At 40.9% G+C, this 21319-nt stretch overlaps 1 protein-coding gene across 4 annotated transcripts in view; it reads left to right on the top strand.

Annotated features, from left to right (window-relative positions):
* LOC132404514 (N-acylethanolamine-hydrolyzing acid amidase-like) overlaps nt 1–6544 on the top strand; it is a 32781-nt gene extending 26237 nt beyond the window's left edge. For 2 of the 4 annotated variants that reach the window (XM_059988669.1, XM_059988666.1), the window contains 2 exons: nt 3065–3158; nt 3859–6544. In XM_059988669.1, coding sequence (XP_059844652.1) covers nt 3065–3148 — 84 coding nt within the window. In that variant the 3' untranslated portion in view covers nt 3149–3158; nt 3859–6544. Of the gene's footprint in view, nt 1–3064; nt 3159–3241 lie in introns of all 4 variants that reach the window. The other 2 variants (XM_059988668.1, XM_059988665.1) reach the window with 1 other exon arrangement.
* The last annotated feature ends 14775 nt before the right edge of the window (nt 6545–21319 follow it).

Below are 21319 nucleotides of genomic sequence, written 5' to 3'. Positions count from 1 at the left end.
TTCCTCCCACAGTCCAAAGACATTCCGGTTGGTAGGTTAATAGGTCATTGTAAATTGTCCCGCGCGTGGTAGGCTAGGATTAAATCTGGGGACTGCTTGCCGGTGTGGTTCAAATGGCAGGAATGGCCATCTCTGTGCTGTATCTCAATAAGTAACAACGTGTTGTGATGAGTTACTGCCTGACTGCTTAATAGCGCATAGGCAACAATATCCCATTCTGACCATCTGTCCACCAAGCTGCCTGCAGTGAGCTGACAGTGATTTCAAGGTTGCCTGTCTTGAGTACTTGGATTTACTGCCAGAGCAACCCATCAGGAGAAAGGTCTTGTCCTCGAACAAGGAACATACTGTAAGATATTCAGTTGGAGTAAAGATAAAGTAGAGGTACTTAAGTCTGCATCTAACCTGGGACCCAACGGAAGAGGTCGTAAGTTGCATTTATTGTCATACATACAAGTGCATGTGTACACAGGTGCAATGTAAAACAGACACACAGCATCGGATACACAATATTCAGAAAAATTAAACAAAATTATACAAAAAAAGTATGCAAATAAAACAAAAACATTCAATCTTAGTGTTAAGTTTGTCATAGCCAGTTTGTCAACACTATGATCACTTTACATTACAATAGGATATTTTTGTTTTATTTGTATACTTCTTTGTATAATTCTAATTCATCCTACTTACACAATATCCACATCCCCTCTTCTACCTCATATTCATGTACCTATAGAAACACAGAAAACCAACAGCACAATACAGGCCCTTCGGCCCACAAAGCTAAGCCTAACGTTTCCTTACCTTAGAATTACCTAGGCTTACCCATAGCCCCCTATTGTTCTAAGCTCCATAATGTTTATCTATCTAAACGTTTCTCAGAAGCCCCTAATGTGTTTGCCTCTACAGCCATACCAGACATCCACCAATTTGAGTAAAAAACTTAACCCCTCACATCCTTTCAAAGGTTCAAAATCAAGTTTAATGTCAGAGAAATGTGTACAATATACATCCTGAAATGCTTTTTCTTTGCAAAACATCCACGAAAACAGTGCTGCCCCAAAGAATAAACATGAGAACCCCATAAGTCCCCCCCCCAGCTCCTCCCCTGTGTGTAAGTGGCAGCGAGCAACAATGCCCCCTCCCCCCACCAGCAAAAATAAATGTGCATTGGTACAATCACCGAACCCAACTTTGTGCTAAGCAATAGCAAGGGCACAGACCAAAGTTACCCCAAAAGCTTTGCATTTCATCTGAAATTCGATAACCCACAGGTTCTCTCTCTCTCCCTGGCAAGGGAGAGGGAGGTGCCCCCCATTTTCAGAGCGAGTGGGAGACAACAACAACCTACTGGTTTACTAAGTTAAAAGTCTGTTTCATCGCTTTTTTCGAGCTCTTTGTCCAAAGATCACAAAGACCTCGGGTCTTCAGGCCCACAGTGAAAGATTTTCTGGCCTCCCCGACAACACACGAATCTCCAGCCATGACACCAACCCTCTATCCCCCTGTCTCTAGAGCCCTGAGATCTTAGGCTTCTGAACACGATCGAGACTCTCAGGCCAAGTGCTTGGCATGTCGAATAATGGCCAGTCGTGGAACCCCGAGAGCAGGTCCCATTCAGGCAAAGGACTGAAGCCCGCATGTAACTCCAGATCAGGGTCTTCAAAAGAACCCTGAAAGGAAAGAATAAAAGATATCGAAGGTAGAAATAGAGCTGTTTCCGAAGATACAAGCAAAGGAGTCGCCGTTAGGTACCATCATCCCTCCTAAGCTCCACATCTACCCTCTCTCACCTCCAATGCATGCCCTCTGGTCTTAGATACTTTTACCCTGGGAAAATCAATTACTTCCTTGCATTGTGGTACAGCGTCTTCAAACCTCCAAAAAAAAAAGTATTTCAATTATGTACAAACTTGCTGTCATGCAATCATTAGAATAATTTCTTAGATGAAGAGTAACACACAAAATGCTGGAGGAACTCAGCAGGCCAGGGAGCATCTTTGGACAAAAAGTACAGTTGACTTTTCGGGCCAAGACCCTTCGGCAGGACAGGAGGGAAAACAGACAAATAGATTTAAAGGGAGGTTGGGGGGGGGGGGGGGGAGGACTGAGGGGAGAGAGGAACACATAGGTGAAACCGGGTGGGGAAGGGCTGAAGTAAAGAGTTGGGAGGTTGATGAGGAAGGGGGGGGGGGGGAGTCTGATAGGTGAGGACAGAGGTCATGGTAGTAAGAAAAGGGGGGAGAAACACTAGGGGCAGGTGATGGGCAATCCAGAGATAAGGCAAGAGAGGGAACTGGAGGAAGGGAGGCATTACTGAAAGTTTGAGAAATTGATGTTTATGCCATCAGGTTGGAGGCTACTCAGATGGAATATAAGGCGTTGTTCCTCCAACCTGAGTGTGGCCTCATCACGGCAGTAGGGGAGACATGGATTGACATGGAATTAAAATGGATAGCCACTGGGAGATCCCGCTGCTTCTGGCAGATGGATTGTAGGTGCTCGGCGAAGTTGTCTCCCAATCTATGTCACCGATCTACAGGAGGCCACAGCGGCAGCACCAGACGCAGTATATGATTCTATTAGACTCACAGATGCCTCACCTGGAAGGACTGTTTGGGGTCCTGAATGGTAGTGAGGAAAGAAGAACAGGGCCAGGTGTAGCACTTGTTCTGCTTGCAAGTATAAGTGCCAGGAGGGAGATCAGTGGGGAGGGACAAATGGACAAGTTGCGTAGGGAGTGATCCCTGTGGGAAGCAGCATGTGGGGGAAGGGAAAGATGTGCTTGATGGTGGGATCCTGTTGGAGATGGCACAAAATGTGGATTGTACTTTTTTCCCCCGTAGATGCTGTCTGACTGCTGAGTTGCTCCAGCATTTTGTGTGTGATGCTTTGATAACCAGCATCTGCAGCTTTTCTCTTGGTTGTTCTTAGATGAAGTATTCAACTAGTGTTTTAAAATAAACTGATTATTGTATCTATGAAATCTAGGTTGTAATTACTTAGTGAGTTCAAATAATGATGATATTACTGGTAATCTTTTTAAAAATGACACAAATTCCAGGCGTACAATCTATACAACTTTAATATGTGCTGCACAGCCCAAGGCCTACAAGACAGTGATTTGGAAACAACCCAAGCAGAATAATTGGAATTTTGTAAGTAAAATTGAGGTGTAATTGTAATTTGCATATTCTTTTGTATATGTTTTTCATATTAATATTCATATTGTGATTGATAGGCTGCAATCAATGAACTAAAAGAAGATTACATTGCTGTCCCGAATTAGAACAAAAGATAGCCGAGGAATATCAAGATGCTCTTTGTCAAAAAGTCTGCTTAATGTGATTTTCCTTGAATAATGTTGCTTTTGCATTCCATATCCGTGCCTTTGGGATTACCCTGCTCAGTACCAAATGTTTAACCAGGCTTATCAGTTGGAAATCAGCTCATCTGCTTATTAATTTTAAGAGATTTCTGCTCACTTTAATTATGTAAGCAAAGTATTCTAAAATGTCATTTTTTCTCTGATTAACAGATGTTTACAGGCAGATTTGGAATTAAAATATTAATACTGCCAGATTACAGGTATTGACAGTAATTCACAGAATTACCAAAGCCAGGTCAGCTGGAAGATAGGTTGTTTCTATGAACAATTTTATTAAATATGAGCATCTAAAGAGTGTTTAGTAAACTATGGAAAGAATTCAGTTTCTGCAACGTCCACAGTAATATTTAGGTGATAACTTTCAGCTCATTAAAAGCAAGCCGTAGAACTGCAAAGTTTGACAGAGAAGTGGCAGACACATAATAGCAAACAAAATGTCGCTTTTTCTAAAATATCTATCTTTCTTCTAGAAAAGTTTGATTATCCATCATGTGGTAACCTGGACAGGTACCAAGTGATCAAGGCTTGTTCCAGCCACTCCCTTGCCAATATCCTGCCATTCCTTAAGCTCCATGGATTTGGACACACATTTGGAGGTGTCCTGTCTTCAACGCCTCAGTGTCATTCCTTCACTGGCTTAGTTGCTTCCTTGACACTGCTCAGTGTTGGCTCAGGTAATCCCTCTAATCTGGCCAACAGCCCAAAGCTGGCTGAACAGCTGAATAGTTACTGAAGTTTGACTGCATGAAAGAACAAACGTTCCATAGCACTACTGGGATATGTACATGCTGAATATGATCTGCTGGCAGGCATAGGCTTATCACACAAACCAGTCAGAATTCTTTCAGCCTAGCTGATCCATATGATTTGTGATCCAAAGACCACTTTTAAGTGGTAGTGCATTTGTAACTATTGATGACCAAGAATGTGGTCAACTAGACAAAAGGATCATGAACTTACCCATGCACAACAATGGCACGTGAGAGACATGTAAGGTGAGCAGCTTTAATCTGCTGTTGCCTAAACAAATCACAATTGTGGTTTCCAGTCTCTGGTCAATTTGATTCAGATGCCGTTGAATGCAGTGAACACTGCACAACCTTTCCTCGATGACAGCTTCATAGTTGTAAAGGCAAAGGACTGGAACATCAGAATGATCTATTTCTTAGCCATCCTGTTCAAGGACCATGATATTTGCTTAAAAATATGAATATCCAGGATTGTGACATTCTCAAACCAGCTAGTAACTATTCCCAATTTCCTACATGGGAGCTAAATGACAGAACAAAGGCAAAACCACCTGCTCACTGCATCAGGAACCATTTGACCAATTGTGGTACTGAAGAAAGCTAGGATCAATAGGGGTTAAAGAACAAATGGGAGGTATTGGGTACAATGGAAGATGAATATTCACACAGTATTTTACTCTATAATGAAGTAACCTGTAGCACAACTAGACGCACAGTTGAATGTTGGCTGACAAAACAATAATTTGGGCAATCTATGAAAAAGACACAAGTGCTCTCAGGGAATTCATCTCTCAGTTGTAAAAGGAAGATTTAACCACTCCTTGCTAAGGGAGGATCTGAGTCTCTTCTGCTTCTCTGTTGACAGTAACATTTTGTTGGTAAATAGAAGTTGTCAGGTCTCACCCAGTTTTCCAGGTTCATGTTTTCTCTGGAGCATCAGAGGTTGAGGGGACATCTGATAGAGGTTTACAAGATTATGTGAGGCATAGATAGAGTGAACAGAGAGTATCCATTTCCCCAGATTGAAATGTGTAATTGTAGAGGGTATGCATTGAAGGCGAGGGGCAAGTTATTTTACTCATAAAGTTGTGGATGCCTGGAATGCACTGCCTGTTATGGTGGTAGGGTTAAACACTTTAGAGATTTTGAAGAATGGTTTGGATAGGCACATGGGTGTAAAGAGGATGGAGGGATATAGTCATGGTGTAGTTAGGAGGGATTAGTGTTTGGGTAACAACACACACAAAAATGCTGGTGGAACACAGCAGGCCAGGCAGCATCTATAAGAAGAAGCACTGTCAACATTTCGGGCTGAGACCCTTCATCAGGACTAACTGAAAGGAGAGATACTAAGAGATTTGAAAGTAGTTGGGGGAGGGGGAAATGCGAAATGATAGGAGAAGACCGGAGGAGGTGGGATGAAGCTAAGAGCTGGAAAGGTGATTGGCGAAAGTGATACAGAGCTGGAGAAGGGAAAAGATCATGGGATGGGAGGCCTCGGGAGAAAGAAAGGGGGAGGGGGGAGCACCTGAGGGAGATGGAGAACAGGCAGAGTGATGGGCAGAGAGAGAAAAAAACAAACAACTAAATATGTCAGGGATGGGGTAAGAAGGGGAGGAGGGGCATTAACGGAAGTTAGAGAAGTCAATGTTCATGCCATCAGGTTGGAGGCTTCCCTCCCCCCCCCCCCCTTCCGCTTTCCGCAGGAATCGCTCCCTATATGACTCCCTTATCCACTCGTCCCCCCCATCCCTTCCCACCGATTTTGGTTCAGCATAACATTGTCTGCATGGCCCATTCCTGTGTACTATGTTCGTAGAGTAATTATCATTATATCTGAATATGTTGTAATTAGCATGTTCCAGTACAAGTAACCCTTTTGTCAGCAGTGTCCATGTCTAATTATAGATTTTTATATAAAATTCGTATACAGTTCTTTGCAAGTTTTGCAATTGTACGTTGATTCATGTAAAATAGCAAAGGTAGGGTTAAAAGAACATCTTAAAAGGCAGAGATATAGCAAGGTGAATGAAATTTTGAATACAATTTCGGGACTTCTTGAAGAATTTAAAAGGGACGATAAAGGCACTAAATAAAGAGACAAGGATTTCAGCAGAAGCTGAGCTGAAAAAGGGCTCTTACAGCTGCAGAAATCAATTCCAATATGAAATACTAATTATCTGAATAATTCTTTAAAATTTTTTTTTTCAAAAGAAGAGTCTAAAAAGATTAAACACAAAAAACAATCTACAGTGTTGTAATAGCCAGTCATTAGACCCAGACTTTTTCTTGGCAAGGAGGAATTATACTACTGATGTTATCATGTTTCATTTTCTTTTCTGTCATAATCATATGTCTGCTTTTATTGTTGATACATAAATAAATTGCACTTTTCTGCAACATATGACTGAAGGTGGAAGAGTGACTTATTTACTTTACAAAACCTTTTGGAAATTTTCATTGCAGATGTTTCATCCTTAGTAAAATTAGACAATTTGAAAGCTGATTTGGAAGCGTGAAGTTGTAGAACCAGAAGCTAGGGTCCTAAATATGAACAAGGGAGGATAAATTGGGTAACTAAATTAAATATATTGTTAGTGTATAGGCAATGGGTAACATTTAAAGTATGTATATTATAAATTACAATAATTATCTTCTGCCACACAATTATTTTGGAATAGAAATTTCAACTACAGCTTTGAAAGGAGATGAAGAAAATGTAGGTACAAAGAGAAGAAATATTAAACTACCAGGGAAAGCAGTAGGCCTCATGACTGAGAATAGTTTAGAATTCAGAAAGGAGGACAAAAAAGACTGAGAAAGAAAGAAGAGCGATGAGAGTAAGTTGCAGATTGTAGCGGTTATGTGAACAAACCCAGGGGTGGGTGGCTTTATCCTGCAAGGTGTGCTATCCAATTCAATAACAAAGTTTCAAAGTCAAGGAAAACATTCGATCTTTTATTAAGAAACTAGCAAAACAACCTTGAAACAATAAAAAAAATTCTAATGAAATTAAAACTAGCAAGATAACAAAATAAAGAATCTTTAGCATATTAAATGTACTTAAGCCAAGCATTCTTAAATGTATTCAAGAATAGTTAAATGTAGTTAAAGTGAATTTAAGAATAGGCAATTTTAAGCAGTCAACAAAAAAAATATCACCCCTGGCCCACTCTTTCAGTCTGCCCACAATAAAGACAAAGCATAAATATGTAACTAAGCGCTTCCCTGCTATCTTGCCCCCAAACCATGTGACTACCATAATAAACATAATAAATGTGCAACACCAAATATAATATAGGTAGAAAGTAGGTACATGGCTCTTACTGATCACTAAAGCTTCTATAAATATCTGAAAAAGTTAGTGAAAACAAATATACACTCAGTACCACTTTATTAGGTACCTCCTGTACTTAATTATAAGTAGCCACTGATTATATGTTTATGGTCTTTTGCTGTTGTGGCCCATCCACTTCAAGGTTGGATTTGTATGTTCAGAGATGCTCTTCTGCACACCATTGTTGTCAAGCGTGGTTACTTGATTTACTGTCACCTTCCTGCCAGCTTGAACCAGTCTGGCCATTCTCCTCTGACCTCTGTCATTAACAAAGCATTTTCACTCACTAGGTTTTTGTTTCTGCTTTTTGCACCATTCTCCACAAATTCTAGAGATTGTTGTGCATGAAAATTCCAGAAGATCAGCTGTTTGAGATACTCAATCCACCCCATCTGACACCAACAATTATTCCACAGTCAAAGTCACTTAGATCATACTTCTTCCCTATTCTGATGTTTGGTCTGACAACAACTGAATTTACTAACCATGACTGCATTGAGTTGCTGCCACATGATTGGCTGAATAGATAATTGCATTAACAAGCAGGTGTACCGAATAAAGAGGAGACTGAGTGTCGGTCCAACACAGTCAGGAATAGGGGAAATTATAGTGGGCAGACCAATTATGTGCTTACTTTGGTTCTGTCTTCTGAAAGGAAGATAACAATAGCCTCCCAGGAATATTCAGAAACTGAGAGTCCAGAAAGAGGAAGGAAATGAAGAGAACTAGATTGGAAATAGTGTTTGAGAAATTAATTTGATCTTTGTCCCTGATAATCTACACCCCACAATTCTATGGAAAATAGCCCTGGAAATAGTAGGTGCTCTGCTGGCCATCTTCCAAGACCCTGAAGCATTTCCTTCAGATTGCAAGGTGGCAAATGTAACCCCCTATTTAAAAAGCAGGGAGAGAATAAAGTAACAGGGATTTAGGCTTTTAGGCTCTCAACATTGAACTTGCAACGGCTCAGCTTGTTTTGGACTCTACTCTTCCACGTGATTTTGATGGTCATTTGTGAGCAAATAAACTGATGGTCTGTCCAACCATCATCAGCACTGATCATGGCTCTTGTATTCTTTACATCTCTGCGAGTCCTCCAAACAATGACAGAATCTATAAGATGCAAGTCTTAAAACAGGGATGCACCCACAAAGTTTTCACCATATTCCTCTGGCGGAACAGGGTGTTAGTGATGGTCAGGTCATGTTCAGCACACATGGAAAGTAAGAGCATTTCACTGGAGTTGATGTTGCCTACACCTTCCTTCCCACTTGGGCCTTTCCAGGAGTTGCTGACCATCCCAATTCTAGCATTGAAGTCTCCAAGAAGAATGACTTTATCTTTCTTGGGAATATCTGATAGCATGCGGTCTAGGTTGGTATAGAAGGTCTCCTTAACATCGTCTGGTGAGTCTAGGGTTAGAGTGTAGGCACTCAAGCTGTAGTTATTTGGTTGTTAGGGAGTTTAAGGTGCATGGTCATGAAGTGTTCATTGATGCCAATTGGGAGTTCGGAGAGGCAAATCCAATTCGGTGGATTCTGGATTCATCTGCTGATTTGCTCTTCCAGAAAAAATGTATCTACCCTTCTCCTTCAATTGTCCTTCCTTGGCCAATCCTGTTTCAGAGAGGGTGGCAAGGTCAATTTGGAATCTTCTCAGTTCTCTTGAGATGATGGCAGTATGTCTTTCAGGACAAACACTTGTCTCGCTATCCATAAGCGACAACACATTCCAAATTCCTAAATTCATATGCTTTGTGTCAGACCAGTTTGGTGATCCCACTGGATGTAGTAATCCAGTCAGGAGTGAGGAGGCAGACTATTTTTAGGGCACCTTTTCTAGCCCCTTCCCCATGTGGGGTGAACACAGCGGGTCCTGAATAGGGCTACTCAGTCTTGGGTGCAGCTGCCAAAAAGCTCTATCTGCCTCAGTCCAAGAGCAAAACGACTGTGTCTAACACTACCGTCTGTGTGCCAGCGTGAGTGCCAGACTTCGCTGTCCTGCTCCTGTTCCTACTTCCTGATCACCACAGGGCTTTGTCCAGGTTGATTGATTGGATTACCAAACCAGGGGGAACGTCTGCGCATGAGGTCTTTTAATGTAGGGAGACTGATGCACAAGCGGCCACCATGCTATCCTTGACACAGAAAGGGCCAAAATCACCATAGATGACCCTACTAGGAGCTAAACTCCAGGTGGCATCACTCTCAAGTTCTCAGGATCACGGGAGCCTCTCCATTATGACAAGGTGGCAGTACCCCTGAGAGGATGGAAAATTAAGTCTTAACATCAGTAGTAGGGAATTAAAAGAGGTAAATACAGAGCAATTGGAAAATGTTAATGTAACTGGACAAAGTCATCATAAGTTCATGGAAAGAAAGTTGGGGCTAACAAATTTACTGTAAGTTTATTGAGGATGTAACTTGTAGGCACATAAGGACAAGACAATGAAGTTTCTGGAGGTTTTTGATAAGGTTCCACATAAGAAATGGGTATGTAAAATGAAGCATGTAAGGGTATTGCCATTGATGAACAATTGGGTTATTTATTGAAATACAGTATGGAATAGGCCCTTCCAACCCATTCGAGCCACGCCACCCAACAACCTCGATTTAACCCTAGCCTAATCATGGGACAATTTACAATGACCAATTAACTTCCCAATTGGTACATGTGGGAGGAAACTGGAGGACCCGGAGAAAACCCACGTGTTCAGGGGGAGAACGTACAAACTTCTTACAGACAGCGGCAGGAATTGAACCCCGGTCGCTGGTATTGTAAAGCATTGTGCTAACCATTATGCTATCATGCTGACCCAGAGAACAGCAGGATCATTCTCTGGGTAGCAGGCAGTGGCTGGTGGGTGCCCCACGGGGCAGTGTTTTGATTCCAGCCACTCACAATATTGATTACAAGGGTATTTGAGTACAGGAGCAGCAAGTCTTCCTGTATTGTAAAGGGTCTTGAGAAGTGGGTTTAGAATCCAGAAAGGATTATATTCTGAGAGCACAAAATGATGGAGGTAGGGACCATAGTGTAACTCATGAGGCAGGTAATACTGAAAAATTTGCAAGACTGTACAGAATTGGCTGGTGAGCAGAGGGGAATTCTGGCCTAGAGCCATCATCAACATGATGGGCTGAATGGCTTACTTCTCTGCAACCATTCTAGAATGACATGAATAGGAATATGCCTCATCTGTCACTGGCTGCATCTGTAAGTGTAATCTGTAACTCAAGAATGGTCAAATCACAGCCCAACCAGAGGTGCGCTCCCTAGTGAAAGCTGGTATGCTGCTTTCAAGTCTGGAGACAGAAGAGCTCTCAGAGCAATTGGGGAAAGCCCATCTTAGGCACAAAAATTCAGGGACACCTGTCCAACAATGATCCCAGGCGAATGTGGCTGGACATCAAGGGCGTTGCAGACTTCACAGCATCGACTGTAGCAGTGATGCCTCCCTCCTTGATGTTCTAAACAAATTCTCTGCAACACAACATCAGCCAGGAAAGCAAGCCCCCTCCTAAGTGAGTAGCCACCATCTGTAACAGCAGCAGACATGAGAGTTAACCCCTGTAAGCCGGCTGGGGCAGACAACATCCCAGGCCAAGTACTCGGGGTGTGTGCACACCAGCTCACTGATATCTTCACTAATCTGGGCTGCTGGCCCACAAGCTTCAAATCAGCTGTCATCATCCCTGTACCAAAGAACTCTACAGCTTCAGAACGAAACATCTACTGCCTGGTGGCACTGACACCAATCATCATGAAGTGCTTTGAACAGCTGGCAATGGCAAATGTCAAAACCTCCATTCCTGCCATACAGGACACTCACCAGTATATGCTTACCGACAGAAACAATCTACGGCAGATGCCATAAACATCTGTCATGCACCTGGCCCTGACACACCTCAGAAACAAGGAGACTTATGTCAGAATGCTGCTTCTGGATTATATTTTGGCATTCAACACTATTGTCCCACAGACCGTGGTGAACAAACTCCTGCTCTTCGGTCTAAGTACACCACTGTGCAACTGGGTGTGGGACTTCCTAATGAACAGACCTCGGATAATCAGGATGCACAATGGCTCCTCCCTCTCCATCACGGGTGCCCCTCAGGACTGGGCTGAGCCCATTGCTGCACGCTCTGCTCACACATGACTGCACTGCGCCAGTGACACGATGGTGGTGAGGCTCATCACCAACAATGATGAGACGGTCTACAGAGAGGAGATGGAAGAGCTCAGCTGGACTCTCTGACGGTGGTGTCTGAAAAGAGGATGCTGTCCAAGTTGCATGCCATCTTGGACAATGTCTCCCATCCACTCCATAATGTACTGGTTAGGCACAGGAGTACATTCAGCCAGAGACTCATTCCACTGAGATGCAACACTGAGCGTCATAGGAAATCATTCCTGCCTGTGGCCATCAAACTTTACAACTCCTCCCTCGGAGTGTCAGACACCCTGAGCCAATAGGCTGGTCCTGGACTAATTTCCGCTTGGCATAATTTACTTATTATTATTTAATTATTTATGGTTTTATATTGCTATATTTCTACACTATTCTTGGTTGGTGTGACTGTAACAAAACCCAATTTCCCTGGGGATCAATAAAGTATGTCTGTCTGTCTGTCTGTCAAATAACCTCTTCCTCAAAGTTAAGACAATGGAGATGGTTATCAACTTCAGGAGAACTCATACCACTCACATCCCTCTTCTGAGGTTCTGATATTGAATGGCAGATCAGTATAGAAAAAGTGAATGACAGATAGTTGTTCCCATTGCTTCTGTTAGAAATACATGTTGCAAAGAAATTGCATTGGTCTTGAATACAACTATTGAAAAAAGGGGTTGCAAAAAATTTTCAGCCTGTTGCATTTGTGGTTCAGTGGTAGAATGCGGAAGGCACAGGAACAATTCCAGACCAATGCAAAATGGTACTTTTCACTCCTGCCTGTATCCATCCCATGTTCTTCCTTGTCCTTGTATTGAAACCCTTCTCCATTCCTACTCTTATACCAGCTGGTTAACTTATTTTTCTCTTACAAATTCTTTCTCCCACTAGCCATTTTGCTGCACAAACCAGGAATATGAAAGATTACATAATGTTGATCTTCCAAGGGGCCCAGCTTTGTACAAGTCCTCCCAGGGTTACGAACATCTGACTTATGATGATTGGGTACACATGAATGAGCTCCCATAAATAATTGGATAAAAAATTGGCTTAAAGGAAGAAAGCAGAGGGTAGTTGTGGAAGTAAAGTATTCTGCCTGGAGGTTGGTGACTAGTGGAGTGCCGCAGGGATCTGTCCTGGGACCCCTGCTATTTGTGATTTTTATAAATGACCTGGATGTAGAAACAGAAGGATGGGTGAGTAAGTTTGCGGATGACACAAAGATTGGAGGAGTTGTGGATGGAGCTGTAGGTGGTCGAAGGTTACAAGAGGATATAGACAGGCTGCAGAGTTGGGCAGAAAAATGGCAGATGGAGTTCAATCTGGACAAGTGTGAGGTGATGCATTTTGGAAGGACAAACCAGAAGACTGAGTACAGGATTAATGGTCAGTTACTTAAGAGTGTGGATGAACAAAGGGACATTGGGGTTCAAATCTATACATCCCTCAAGGTCGCTGCGCAGGTTGATAGGGTAGTTAAGAAGGCCTATGGGATGCTAGGCTTCATTAACAGGGAGATTGAGTTCAAGAGTAGAGAGGTCACGTTGCAACTCTACAAATCTCTGGTGAGACCGCGCTTAGAGTATTGTGTTCAATTCTGGTCACCTCATTATAGGAAGGATGTGGAAGCTATGGAGAGGGTGCAGAGGAGATTTACCAGGATGTTGCCTGGTTTGGAGAACAAGTCATATGAAGCAAGGTTAGCAGAACTGGGACTTTTCTCTTTGGAGTGTAGAAGAATGAGAGGGGACTTGATAGAGGTCTACAAGATTATGAGAGGCATAGATAGGGTGGATAGTCAGTACCTGTTTCCCAGGGCACCAATAGCAAACACCAGAGGGCATATGTACAAAATTAAGAGAGGGAGGTTTAGGGGAGACATCAGGGGTAAGTTTTTTACACAGAGGGTTGTGAGTGCCTGGAATGACTTGCCAGGGATGGTGGTGGAGGCTAAAACATTAGGGGTATTTAAGAGCCTCTTGGACAGGCACATGGATGAAAGAAAAATGGAGGGTTCTGGGGTAGTGTGGGTTTAGTACATTTTTTTGAGGATTATATGGGTTGGCACAACACAGAGGGCTGAAGGGCCTGTACTGTGCTGTAGTGTTCTATGGTTCTATAAATATTATTATATTCAATCAAAAATCAGCCTTGAAAAAAATCAGTCGTCATTAATTTGAGATTTGATAACAATGTATATTTTACCTACAGTAATCCGATACTATAGTCCGTAAGAACACAGGCCTCCAGCTTTGCTGTGGGATGCCACTTAAGAGAGTTCCTTTGGAAATTGACAAGCAATCACTCCTGACACTCTATTAAACAAAATAAGAGCCACAGATACATCAAACCAACCGTTGAGTGTGGGACATCCTGATTTTCTACTATTGTAACTAAGCAGGGGAAGGCAATAAATAAACTTGTCAATTAATTGGCACTCATTAACCCAACTCTTTATATTAGTATGGATGTATAGTAATCTTGATTTTGTGAATTTTCTGACTTACGAACAAAATTGACTTCTGTAGTAAAAGAACCTGCTCGTAACCCAGAGATGGTCTGTGCACTAGTCTTAGAAATCAAACAGGCAGGCATTGCAAGTTGGAAAGCAGGCAAATAGTTTGTTGACCTTTGTTAGAAAGGGATTTGCATTCAAGTGGTAGTATCATTGAGCCCCATACTGCATACCCTTGAGTCCCGTACCCTTTGGCCCACATGTCCATGCCCATCATGAAGTCTTACCTATACCCATTTGATTTACCTGCACTTGAACTTTTGGTCCTTATTTACTAATGATTCAAGTACTAGTCCAAATACTTCTTAAAATGTTATGGGAGTATTCACCTCCACAACTTTATCAGGCACCACATTCAAGATTGCAACTGTTAATGTTCAGTAACTCCAGAAATTAATCAAAAGAAATATTACGTCTACTTCATTTTTACTTCAGTGCAGCTCTCTATTATGGATCGAGAGTGGGATGGGGTTACAGAGAGGGGAATCATGGTTGGGTAAAGGGGAGGAAGCACCAGAGAGACATTCTGTAATGATAAGTAAACCAATTATTGAGAATCAAATGACCTTGCCTGGTGTCTCAGAGCTCAGTGTGTCTACACCTGCACCACCTACCCCCCATCCTGGCACTCCTTCCCTTCCACTTAACCCACATGCCTCTCATGGCACTCCACCCACACCTATCCCAACATCCTTTACTCCTGCCAGATTTACAGACTTGATCTCCATGCCACATTGACAAATGCAATTATACTGCATCAAAGTATTAGGCACCTGGGCTAGCTAGGTTGGACACTCTTAAGACTTTTGCACATATAGACATGCGCAGCATAGTAAATGTCAAATTGTCCCATTCAGGCCTAAAGAATTAATCTCTCTGGAGGATGTCTTATTCTTTAGGGGATGTCTTATTCTTTAGGTCAATGTCTTTCCTGACAAGGGGGTGTCACTGCTTGGCAGGTGAGACTTGTGGCTGTGAAACAATCGCAGGTTCTGGGGCCTCCTCCGTGGTGGGTGTCGGAGTTGACTCTGGGAATGCAGGAAGTGGTTCTGGATAACTTCTTTCTCTAACTATTGTCTTTTCTTTCTGCAACTGATCGATGTATCATCTCCAGATGATTTCATACTCAATCTCCACTGTGTAGGAGAATGGTCCAGTTCTGTCCTTAATCTTTCCAAGTACCCTCTTTTGAGCACCTTTGCAGTCCCTCGCCAGGACTGCTTGCCCAGAAGTGAAACATCGACCACCTTGTTTCAGGAGCATTTGTCCTGCATACTCCTTCTGAGATTGGGTTTCAGGAGGTCCAAGTGTGAGTGCAAAGGACAACCCAGGAACAGCAGAGCTGGTGAGTTGTTGTTTGTGGAGTGTGCTGCATTGTGAAATCGATGAACTTCTGATTCAGTGGCAGGATATTTTGTTTTGCTGACATCGCTTGCAGTGTGATCTTGGGACTGGACAAATCTTTCTCTCAAGACATTTGTAGCTGGTGGTGTGGTGCAGATACAATATGTCTTATTACATTCAATTCAGGAATGACTGAAACTGTTCTGCTATAAACTGTGGTCCACTGTCGCTGACTAAGTGTTCTGGAACACCAGTCCTTGAGAAGAGGCTTCTCAACCATCCACTATTATCAAGAAATTTGTGGCCATGAATGGTCCAGCAAAGTCTATATGAATCCTCTGCCAGGGCAATGCAGGCCATTCCCAGAGATGGAGAGGTGCTGCTCTTGGCATCTTCTAGACAAGTTGGCATCCTGAACAGTGCATGGCAAGCTGCTCAATCTGCTGAGCTATCCCAGGCCACCAGACAAAGCTTCAAGCCAGCGCCTTCATTTTGACCACACTTAGATGACTGTCATGTAGCTCCTCCACACTTTCACTCTCAGCTCGGATGGTACAGCAGCTTTCAATTTGCACATAAGGAAACACCCCTGTCAAGGGCAAGTTCATCCCAGTGCTGATGAAAGGGGAAACCAGAATCTCTGCCAAACATTATAGACATCTCAGTTTGGCATGTAGACTTGTGACACTGTGGGGACTTTTTTGGTTTCCCTTTGGATCATCTCTGATGAAATAGGGAGACTTTTGTAAGCATTAGGGAGAATGCATAAGGCAGAATGTCCTCTTTACAGGCATTTCCTTTTCCAGGATAAATGGGACAATTTATCAGCATTTCCATGATTAGTTGCCCTCTTGAATTCAATCTTGTAATTGTGTCCTTCAAGATGAAGAGCCCATCTCTGCACTTGTGCTTCTGCTGTTAATGAAACACTCTTCTGTGGATTGAACATGGGCACTAGTGGTTGATAAACACCAATAACGGTAAACTTTTTTCCACACATGTTACACCCCAAACCAGAGTCAAGGGCTCTCTGTCAATCCATGCGTAATTTTTCTCTGCAGTGGAAGATGATGCAAAGGCTATGGGGCATTCGCTTCCATCACTCATAACACATGACATGACTGCTCCTATCCCATAAGGCCGAGCATCACAGTAAAGCTCCACTAGACGACATGGGTCATAATGTGTGAGTACAGTTCCTGATTTAATTTCCTTTGCCTTTTGAAAAGTCACCTCACACTGCTTTGCCCATTGCCATTTCTTCTTGATCTGTAGTAATGAGTTCAAGGGGTCAATCACAGTAGCTAGGTTTGGCAGGAGGCTGTTGACAAATTCTTAAAAGGACTACAATAGTGACACATCCTTTGGACTTGGGGCATCCACCATTGCTTGAATATTCTGAGCATGCTTTGATAATGCTTGTGTATTAATGGTGTGTCCACAGTAAGCTTAAAGAAATCACACGTGTGTTACACTCTGAGCCCATAATATTCTAATCTTTTTAACTCTGTTTTGAGATTTTAGAGATAATCCTTGTCATTGTCACTGGTAACAATGATGTCATCCAGATAACACTGAGTACCTGGGCAGCTTTGCAGCACCTGGCCCGTAGCTTTCTGTTGGTGTACAGGTGCAGATGCTACTCAAAACATAAACTTATTATAGAAATAAAGCCCTTTGTGAGTGTTTATGGTGAGAAATACTTTGGGCTCTTCTCCCAACTCCATCTGTAAGTAGGCCTCAGCTAAGTTCACTTTGCTGGAGCATTTTCCTCCAGAATAGTTTGCAAAGATATCCTCTATTCTGGGCAATGTGTATTGATCTGCTTTCAGTACTGGGTTGATGATGACCTTAAAATCACCACGGATTCTGACAGATCCGTCCTTCTTGGCTGCTGGGGCCACTAGCATTGCCCATGGGCTTCACTCAAACTTGGAAAGTCTTCCTTCAGTGTTCATTTGACCTATCTCACTGACTACTTCATCATGGATGGTATAAGGCAACCCGCGACTCTTTCATCTCTGTGCTGCGGCTCCCTGTGGCTTTGGAAAATAATTGATGAGTATTTAATTAAAATGTATTTTATGTTAGTTTGTTAGTTTTTCAAATGTAATTCTAAATTTGAAGATTATGGTGATCTTGTACAATCTAAATAAAACTTGTTTTTTGTCGCTATTAATATACGTCACCACTGCCAATGCCTGACACCCGCCTGTGCGCGATTTCTTCAATTTTTCGATCCAAGGTCGGCTAACTATGGAGAATTCTAAAAAAAGAAAAGTGACTGAAGAAAACAGAACGTTTAATGATACATGGGCAGATTCATTTACTTTCACTGCTGACGAGACTGGTTTACCGGTATGCTTAATATGCAATGAGAAACTAGCAAACAACAAAAAGTCAAAAGTCACAAGACATTTCCAGAATAAACACGCAGCCTTTGCTCAAAAATATCCGGATGGAGATGACAGAAAAAAAGCCGTTTCGGAACTGATGCGGAAGGTTGATCTGAGCAAAAATCATTTCAAGAAGTGGATGAAGTCTGGAAAATCAACTACGTATGCTAGTTTTGTTGCCGCTCAGGAAATAGTCAGGCACGGGAAGCAGTTTACAGATGGTGAATATATAAAATAATCTTTCATTAAGATTTCAGAACATCTATTCACGGACTTTAAAAACAAGAGTGCAATTGTGCAGAAAATCAGGGATATGCCCCTCTCTGCAAAGACTGTCAAAGACAGTCAAAGACAGAACCATAAAAATGGCAGAAGACATCACAAGACAGTAAATTAAAGACATCAGTTCAGCTGTGGCCTACTCGATTGCCTGTGATGAGTCTAAAGACAAAGGTGATATTGAACAAATAGCGTTGTTCTGCCGGTATGTAAACGCTGCCGGGCCACAGGAAGAAATGATTGAGTTGATACCTCTAAAAGGCCAAACACAGGGGGAGGACATCTGTGAGGCTGTCTTGAATTGTTTAAGAGCCAAAGGAATAAAGACCACCCACCTGGTGTCAGTAGCTACTGATGGGGCACCAAGTATGACAGGAGTGCACAAGGGATTTGTGGCTTTACTGCAGAAGTCGCTGGACAGAAAGCTGCTGACTTTTCTTTCTTTCTAAATCTTTTTATTAGTATTAGTAATATGGACAGAATACAAATGATATATTGATAAAGAAATTACCAACATACTCATTCCATTACATATGAAAAAAAACATACATAATAGTTACAATATATATGGGTTTACCAAGACCTAAGCCATAAGATATATGTATGGACATAGTAACTCTATATATTTCATAATGTATAATATAAAGAAAACAGAAAAAGGAAAGAAAAAAAAACAAAAAAAAATTTTATAATGCAAAACTAGCTAATCTAATAACTATAACTAATAAGTAATAAAAAAAAGAAACAAAAAAAAGAGAAGGAAAAAAAAAGGGGGGCTGTTTATAATATCTCACAAAAATAAGTATTCATCAATGCCGTCACTTCCGGTCCTCTCAAAATACATAAGCTAAAAGCTGGGAAATCAAATGAACTTGGCACAGGGTCATATTACATCATATGAAAATGTTGAATAAATGGTCTCCATAACTTTTCAAATTTAATAGAAGTCTCAAAAGTACCACTTCTAATTTTTTCTAAATTTAAACATAACATAGTTTGAGAGAACCAATTAAATACAGTGGGAGGATCAATTTCTTTCCAATTCAACAATATAGATCTTCTAGCCATCAGAGTTAGAAATGCAATCATTCGACGGGCAGAAGAAGATAAATGCAGTGAGTCTAACATTGGTAAACCAAAAATTGCGGTAATAGGATGAGGTTGTAAATCGATATTCAAAACCGCAGAAATAATATCAAAAATATCTTTCCAATATTTCTCCAAAAATGAACACGACCAAAACATGAGTTAAAGATGCAATTTCAGAATGACATCTATCACAAATAGGACTAATATGAGAGTAAAAACGAGCTAATTTATCCTCGGACATATGGGCCCTATGTACGACCTTAAATTGTATTAGTGAATGTTTGGCACATAACAATGATGTATTAACTAATTGAAGAATTCTATCCCAATTCTCACTAGAAATACTAAAACTAAGCTCTCTTTCCCAATCCTTTTTAGTCTTATAAAGAGGCTCTGAACGTACCTTCATAATTATATTATAAAGTTTTGAAATAAGCCCTTTTTGAAAAGGGTCTAATTCAAATAAACTCTCCAAAGTATCTGAAGGCAGAAAATTTGGAAACGTAGAGAGTACAGAACTTAAAAAATGTCTAGTTTGTAAATATCTAAAAAAATGAAATCTCGGCAAGTTATATTTGTTGGATAATTGCTCAAAAGACATGAAACAATTATCTAAAAATAAATCAGAAAATCTTAGTAATCCCTTAGTTTTCCAAGCCGAATAAGCTTGATCTATAATGGAAGGGTGAAAAAAACAATTAGATACAATAGGACTATTTAAAACGAATTGAGTCAACCCAAAAAATCTCCGAAATTGAAACCATATACGCAAAGTATGTTTAACTATCGGGTTGTCAATTCGTTTCGGCAATTTAGAAAGAACAAAAGGGAGAGAAGTCCCTAAAATAGAACCCAGAGCATAAGCTGATACTGATTTAGTTTCTAAACTCACCCAACAAGGGCCAAAAGATCCACCCCCATCTTTCAACCAACATAACAAATATCTAATATTAACTGCCCAATAGTAAAATCTGAAATTAGGTAATGCTAACCCGCCTTCCTTTTTTGTCTTCTGTAAATATGTTTTACCTAACCTGGGATTTTTATTCTGCCATATATATGAAGAAATTTTAGAGTCAACATTAGTAAAAAAAGATTTCGGGATAAAAATTGGTATCGCTTGAAAAATATATAAAATCTTAGGTAAAATAACCATCTTAATAGCATTAATCCTACCTATTAGGGATAAAGACAGAGGTGACCACCTAGTAAACAAACCTTTAATCTGATCAATTAAGGGTAAAAAATTAAATCTAAATAAATCTTTATGGTTTTTTGTGATTTTGATCCCTAAATAAGTAAAAAAGTCATTAACTAATTTAAAAGGTAAATTTCCATAAATTGGGACCCGTTTATTCAATGGAAACAATTCACTTTTATTAAGATTTAACTTATACCCAGAAAACTCACTAAATTGAGCCAATAATGATAAAACTGCTGGAATGGATTTCTCCGGGTTAGAAATGAATAGTAATAAATCATCTGCATACAAAGATAACTTATGAATATCTGTCCCATGATTAATACCCAAAATATCCTGTGATTGTCTGATGGCAATTGCCAAAGGTTCTAAGGCAATGTTAAATAGTAATGGACTAAGAGGACATCCCTGTCTAGTGCCCCGAAATAGGCGAAAAAAGGGAGATCTTTGATTATTGGTAAACACTGAGGCTACTGGAGTATGATAAATCAATTTAATTCATGATATAAATATCGGACTAAAATTAAACTTCTCCAACACATTAAATAAGTAAGGCCATTCAACTCTGTCAAATGCTTTCTCCGCATCTAATGAAATCACGCATTCTGAAGTATCATGTGAGGGAGTATAAACAATATTCAACAATCTCCTAATGTTAAAAAAAGAATAACGATTTTTAATAAAGCCAGTTTGATCATCTGAAATAATTTTGGGTAATACCTTCTCCAATCTAGATGCCAGTAACTTGGAAAAAATCTTGGAGTCTACATTCAATAAAGATATAGGTCTATAAGAAGCACAGTTAGTAAGGTCTTTATCTTTCTTCAATATTAGAGAAATGGAAGCT

The sequence above is a fragment of the Hypanus sabinus genome, chromosome 14 (assembly GCF_030144855.1).
Source record: "Hypanus sabinus isolate sHypSab1 chromosome 14, sHypSab1.hap1, whole genome shotgun sequence".
Classification (NCBI taxonomy): domain Eukaryota; kingdom Metazoa; phylum Chordata; class Chondrichthyes; order Myliobatiformes; family Dasyatidae; genus Hypanus; species Hypanus sabinus.
Note: the sequence above shows the minus strand (reverse complement) of the source record. Positions and strands in the feature narration are given on the sequence as shown.